Source organism: Geospiza fortis, unplaced genomic scaffold (assembly GCF_000277835.1).
Source record: "Geospiza fortis unplaced genomic scaffold, GeoFor_1.0 scaffold54, whole genome shotgun sequence".
Taxonomy (NCBI): domain Eukaryota; kingdom Metazoa; phylum Chordata; class Aves; order Passeriformes; family Thraupidae; genus Geospiza; species Geospiza fortis.
In genome coordinates, this window is record NW_005054301.1 from 6,372,205 (window position 1) to 6,378,727 (window position 6,523).

At 51.5% G+C, this 6,523-nt stretch overlaps 2 protein-coding genes across 2 annotated transcripts in view; one reads left to right on the forward strand and one right to left on the reverse strand.

The window, feature by feature from the left end:
- The window catches only part of LTBP2 (latent transforming growth factor beta binding protein 2), a gene marked incomplete at its 5' end in the record, with an annotated part of 62,660 nt that extends 58,714 nt beyond the window's left edge, over positions 1–3,946 (forward strand). Inside the window, one exon of the mRNA XM_031065478.1 lies at positions 3,072–3,946. Coding sequence (XP_030921338.1) covers positions 3,072–3,238 — 167 coding nt within the window. The remainder of the gene's footprint in view (positions 1–3,071) is intronic.
- A 627-nt stretch (positions 3,947–4,573) lies between these two features.
- The window catches only part of NPC2 (NPC intracellular cholesterol transporter 2), a 2,624-nt gene continuing 674 nt past the window's right edge, over positions 4,574–6,523 (reverse strand). The window contains exons 2-4 of the mRNA XM_014310649.2: positions 6,354–6,461; positions 5,992–6,164; positions 4,574–5,373 (exon numbers count right to left, since the gene is read on the reverse strand). Of these exons, the coding sequence (XP_014166124.1) occupies positions 5,287–5,373; positions 5,992–6,164; positions 6,354–6,461 (368 nt within the window). The 3' untranslated portion in view covers positions 4,574–5,286. The remainder of the gene's footprint in view (positions 5,374–5,991; positions 6,165–6,353; positions 6,462–6,523) is intronic.

The window sequence follows — 6,523 nt, forward strand, 5'->3', positions numbered from 1 at the left end:
CTTTCTGCGGGCAGCTAGGTAAGAGCAGCTCGGGGCATCACCGAGAGTGGCTGATGTCTCTTGTCTTCTCATGCCACTCTTGTACATCACAAGCCATGGTTACTGTGATTAATGTCCTCTACATTTGCCACTGCCCTGGTGAAATTCCTCACTTTCCACCCTGCCCTATGAGACATGGTTTCTAAATTTTGTCTCTGCATTTCCTCTAAATCCCTATGCCATGTCTCCATCCTTTTCACTTCTATGTCTCCGAGCCAGCTGAGACCTCAGGCACTCATCAGAGCAGATGAAGACACTCCCTTTTTCCTTAGGCACAGCACTTATTCCAACTCAGGGCATCCTTACTGTACAAAACAATGGTGCAGCTTCTTCATACAGAACCCATGGTCTGTACCACCCCAAATGCAGCTGTGCAAACGGCAGCCTGAGATGTTGCTCCGTCTTCTGCATTTGTGCACTGTTTTCCTTTCATTGGCCATAATGCTTTGCATTTGCCTTCAATGAATTTTGTCTGGTTGAATTTGGACTGCTACTATATCAGAGTAAGTCTGAACCCTGCAAAGTGCTTGCAGTCTGGTGTCACACACATATATTTTATAAGCATGGGGATTCTTCCTTTGTCTACGTTAATGACAACATTTGCTTGGAGTAGGGGGAAGGACAGACCACTGCAGTCTGTGCTTTAAAGGGTTTTTGTTGTAACAGCCAGGTATTTCTAATGGTCTTTGGAGTGCAGCTGTGTGGTCCATTGTGCAATTGCCAGTTTAATCTAGAGAGTATTTTCTCAATCTGTTTGAGTGTGTCATGTGAGAGTGTGTTGAAATCCTCACCATGGCCAAGGCACATCATATCCACCACTTCTCCCTTATCTGACAGGCCAGTTATCAGGTCAGGGAAGAGAACCAGATCGGCTTAACGTAATCAGGCCTTAACTGATCTGCACCAGCTATTTAATGGTCTTGTTATTCTTTAAAGGGTTATGACCTAATCACTCACAAACCTGAACTGCTTAGGGGTGAGCAGACTATAATTCTGGATTTTCCCTTCCCTGTTTTTGAAGATGGTTATGAGATTTACCTTTTGTTGCTTTTCTGAGGCCTCCTTTATGCTCCCATCTCAGAGAGAACTGTCAACTTTTAAGGGACTGCAGGCAGCATTAGCACATGAATTTGCATTGCCACAAACCTTTATGGATGTAACTGCTTTATATCTGATTGTTGAACCTCTCCATCACAGTGTGACCTTTCTCTCCTGTGCTCCTGCACCCTTGTTTAAACATTTCAAACATGGTCTGTGCCCTGTCTGATCACCATGAGTGTTTTTATGATGGCTGGAACAAAATCCGTGTTAGCTGCTCCAGCCAGCTCAACTGGCTTTTGTTTTCTCTGTTGATAAGAAATAGACTGACATTCCCCATTGTTTCCTGCTAACATATTTATGGAGCCTTTGCTTGTTGCCTTTTCTATCCTGAACTAACTAGCCCTCATTTTACACTGCAGCCTGGTTTTTTCCTTTCAGTTCTCCTGCTTGATTCTTAGTCATCACCATGTTTTTACCTTGCTGACTTCAGGCCTTTAGAATATTCCTGCAGCTGCTGCAGCACTTCTCCTCTCACTTCCCTATGGCAACAGCTTACCCATGCCCTGAAAGTGGGCTGTTTGTCCCCACCCCTGCCCAAGTGGGCAAACTCCAGGACTTGGTGCAGACTGCTAGCAACACTACGCTGTTGCTTCTGGCTTTTGGGTCTCTCTGAGCTAAAGTGTCCTTCTTTCATTTCTCCTCTTGATTTGGTGGCCAGACCAGCCTGTCTGCTATTTCAGCTTTTACTTTCCCTTGCTTCTGAGGCTGCAAAGCACATCTCCCTCCCTTGATGTGCCTGACTTCTCCTTGGGCTTTCCAGCAACCCATCCTGTTCATAGCAATGTCTGATCCTGAGGTTTAGTGTGAATCCACAATGTTAGTTCGGCAGTTGGTTTGGCTGTGTGTGAAGTCTACCTTGTTCCTCAAGTTCTCTCTTCTCATGTTTCCCCTCTCCATCTTCCTCCTGTGACTGCTGTGCTTTCTCTTACCTCTCTTAAAATTTTGTTTCCAGCATCCCTCCCTGGGGTTGCACTTCTCTTTCTTTGTTAAATGGCCCCCTCCACCCCTATGCTAGAGATAATCTAAGGCCCCTGGGGTGGCAGAGCACTTTGGTCCTCCCAGGGTCCATTGGCTACCACTGGGACCTTCTTTCTCCCTTGGGTGGCCAGCTGAACCCATCAGCTGCTCCCCACTCCCTGCTGATCAGTGGGGGTTGAGTCTAGCATTTGTGGTCAGAGGGGTTGGGCCTGCCTTGGTAGGTGGGGATTTGGGCTGTTTGCACCTGTGGGTGTAAACAATGGTTCTGGGGTTGTATGTGGGTGCTCTGTCCTGCTTGTGGCCCCACCACAAGTGGGTGTATCTCAGGCAGAGTGTTGGGTGAGTACATGTAGCAGAGCAGACCTGTCACAGTAGGGCAGCTGCTGTAGGTCTCACGTGCACACTCCAGCCTGACAAACTGGCCAACTGAGCCCTTTGGCACAGTTTTGTGGTTAATAAAATAAGCTGTTGTTTGTGCAGCACGAAGTCCCTCTGTGTTTTGGTCCTGGAGGTGATAACCGGCCTCTCAGGGCCACCATCATTTGCCTGGTTGACCTTGTTGGATCAGAAAAGGACATTTTCCAAGGCTAGAAGTGGCCTTTTCCCCAGATCTTAGGCTATTATAACTTGTCAGCCAAAAGCTGCTAACCAGGGGGTGTCACCAGCTGCAGTGCATGGAGGGGCTCTTGTCTGGTGTACATGGGGCAGGGTTCAGTACTGTGCTGAAGGACATTGAGGATGTCACCCTTGGATACTACAGATGCTCTGCAGATATGCTGAGGGCGTGGGAGGCTGCTGGGGTCTTTGTGGACATCCTGAAGGTACTGGCTGGGAGACAGGGCAGGCAGAACCTGTGTGGGAGGGCCAGGGGGGACAGCAGGGGCACAAGGAGATGGCTGTGGGCTGGGACTACTCACTGTGCCACCAGCTCAGTCCAATCCTTCTCCTTGCAGATATCAACGAGTGTGAGGAAGTGGGCAACCCTGAGCCCCTGTGCCGAGGTGGCACCTGCGAGAACACAGAGGGCTCCTACCGCTGCCAGTGCTTGCCAGGCTACGTGGCCCTGGCCCGGTCACACCACTGCGTGCCCCAGACAGCCCAGAACCCAGCAGCTGCGTAGCTGTAGGAGAGCAGGGGTGAGGCTGCTCCCCTGCACACGGCTCTGGGACCTGGGAGCACAGAGAAAGGCCTCCCACAGCTGTGGGTGCTTCGAGGCTCTTTGTTCCTTCACCTTCAAAGTGCACAGCTTCCCCACCACCCCTCTCTATAGGTCAGGGCTGAGCTCCCAGCCTCTGCACCCCTCTTGGCCCTGCCAGCCCCTGCTCTTCCTGCAGCAGAGCCCACCCTAGCCCTTAGCACCTGTCACAATGCCCTGTGTCATGGAGGCTCACAGGACACCTTCCCTTGCCACACAGCCCTTGCCTGTCCCCCTCACCCTGCCAAGAAAGGGGGTTCACCTCCCTGCCACTGCTGCACTGACCTAGTGACAAGCCTTACCCACACCGCGGGTGCTGGCCCCACTCCTTGTGAAGCGTCCAGCCCCTGGGCCAGAGCTTGAGATGGGGGTTCCACCCCAGCTTTCTAGAGCTGCTGCCTAACCTTGGGGCGTGGGAAAGAGGCCTGAGGGGCCCCAGGGCCAGCTCTTCCTGTGGCCTTTAGCCATATACTTTGTGCCCCATGCTAGCTGGGCAGGGGGAGGGGAAGCAGGTCCAGCTTCCTTTCTGTAAAGTTGTTGGTGGTTATTTTTTTTAACTGAATCTGCTGGAAACTTCTCTCATGTTGTTAAATAAAACATTTATTTTGGGCCCCTGTGGCTCAAGACACTGGGGCTTGTCAGACCTATGCTTGTCTTGCCTCTGCCAAGGGCACAGCCATCCCACTTGTAAGCCAATTCTTGGCCCTCTCAGCTGGCACATGTCCTCCTCCTGCTCCCAAACCGGAGTAGGAAGCTTTGCCAGGCCAAATCCCCAGCCCAGCACCAGTGGCAGGAGCCAACTCCAGTCCCTGCAGACAGCAGAAGTTATAGCTGTTCACACCCTGCCTTATTCTCGCACAAGGGAGCTGCAGCTCCCACATGAGAAGGTATAGCTTACTGCAGTTGGTAAGGGCTCTCTGGCAGGTCTGGCAGTTGTTTTTCCAGCCTGGAGCCCTCAGTATGAAGACCTTTACCTATGCTGCAGCAAGCAAGGCTATGCTCTATGCCACCACCTCTTCAGGGAGCCTTTGCACAATTTCAAGCCTGCATAGGACTAGCAAAGCAGGAGCACAGCCAGACATTGCCAGCTGGATACCGGCAACAGAGATGTTTGGCTGCTTCCAGGTTACCCACACTTAGGCCAGCATACCACCTCTATTCATGCCTTCAGCTAAGAAGAGCAACTGAATCCCAACTAGAAGATGCCCAGCCACTCTGCATTTCCTCCTGATCCTCTTCACTCATAGAATACAACACAAGCAGATTTTGTCTAGCCTTTATTAAAAGGAAAGTTATAAAAAGAGATTCAGGAGCTCACAGCAGCTCCAAGTTAGTAATAGTGCAAAACATTGGTTAGAGAAAGAATCATCCCTGCAGAGACACTGAACACCATTTGGCTTTGCATCCACAAAACGGAAGTTTCCCCAGCTGGAGTCCTGCTGGCTTGAGCAGAAGCCCAGGATATAGCAGGCTGTCAGCTCAGGGAAAGACTCCTCTCCTTCCCTCTGCTTCACTGCATGGATAGCAAATGCAGGTCCTGGGGGCGTCCCAGTCACAACAGAGCAGGAGAAACATGGGAGGGTGGATGCAGCTGGCATTCTAGAAGAGGCACTGAAGGGTTATCAGGTAGCTCAGACAATAGCCAGGTTCATCACTGAGAACTTCCTTTGTGAGGACAAACAGCTCCATGTCTAACAGATAAAGTGCCTCTGCAGAGCGGCTGGAGGATGATGCTCAGTCACTCCTGCAGCAGACACTGCTGCCCTTTGAGCTGCTAGGAAAACACCCCAGGGGTGTCACCTAAACACAGTAAGAGCACTCAGCCAGGGCTATCTTGCAAGGAACACAGTGCTGGCTGCTCAGAGGCTGCAGAGCTCTGAAGGAAGCAGTAAGAAATGTTTATTATATAAAAGAATTTGGCCTGTGTTGTTTCCAGTTTTCCCCTCCCCAAACCCTACTAATAGCAGAGCTCCTCAGCTGGTAATCTGCACTGGTATCTTCCAACAGAACAACATCTGGTCCTGGTCATCTACCAGCTCCCACTTCACAATCAGTTTAATCTGAAAGAGAGAGAAGTAGAGGGAAATAAGAACATTCGGGAAATCTTAAGGCAAGGGGCATCGGGAGAAAAGTTATCACTTGTGTGGAACAAAGAGGTCCTGGGAGCTCTGCACAGAGGACAGAGCTGGGGCCTTGCCCTTGTGTGCAGTGCAGTGGGCCACGCTCATGCACTGATTCCTGGAGCACTATCTGTGGATGGAGAGCACCCAGTTACATGACACAGGAAACCTCCACACACTTGAATTCCCAATCCCTGCAAAAGTAGAGTGGAAGCACCCTGCAACATCCCTAGCTGAAGTGCACTCCAGAGTCAAGCACACCTAGTCTGGGAACATTCAGCTGCAGGCAGCAGGCTCTGGTGGGAAGCATGGTGAGGAAGATACTGGAGCAGCTGAAGCCACTTCTCAGCAGCTGGAGCTAGGCTGCTTCCTTTGCTGGGCCTGTCCCAAAGTGGGAACTCGAAACTAGGGTCATACAGCAAAAAGAACACCACACTGTGTATGGAGTCTACTCTGTCTCACCAGAGCAGAACAAGATGTTTTCCCTTAAAGGCAGGTGGTGAGACTACTCCAGTATAGGTGGTAGCTGAGAAGCTGACCAGCTGCCTGCATACTTACACTGGGGTACTCGCTCTTCACAGGCAGTTTATTCAGGTAGCTGTAGGAATGGCCCTTCTGAATGGGGCACTGGATCCCAGACTTGCATCCATCAGGCTCAGGAATAGGGAAGGGTATGTCCACGTGCAGCATCTCCCCGTACACCCTTGCTTTACTGCCCTGGCTCTCGATCTCTGCAAAACACAGAAAACACACGTGTACCACACGTGCCCTTCACACACCCCAGAGGCTGCAAGAACACAACTAAGGCATAGTCTCCCTCCACCCAGATCCTTCTCCATCTGCCCTTCTCCCCTCCCAGCAGTGGGACACAGAGGGGATCCCCTGCCCCTGCCCACTCCCGCTGGGGATGTGCTCCTTACTGCTGGCGAAGGTGACGTTGATGCTGTAGGATGTCCCCTTGTGGAGCAGGCAGGGCTGAGTGGGGCAGGGGCTCACGTTCACCTCCTGGATGCTGCCGTCTATAGAACCTGCAAGGAAGAGTCGGGATTACCGGGCCGCCTCCGCGGGCTGCTCTCCTCCCGCTGCCCCG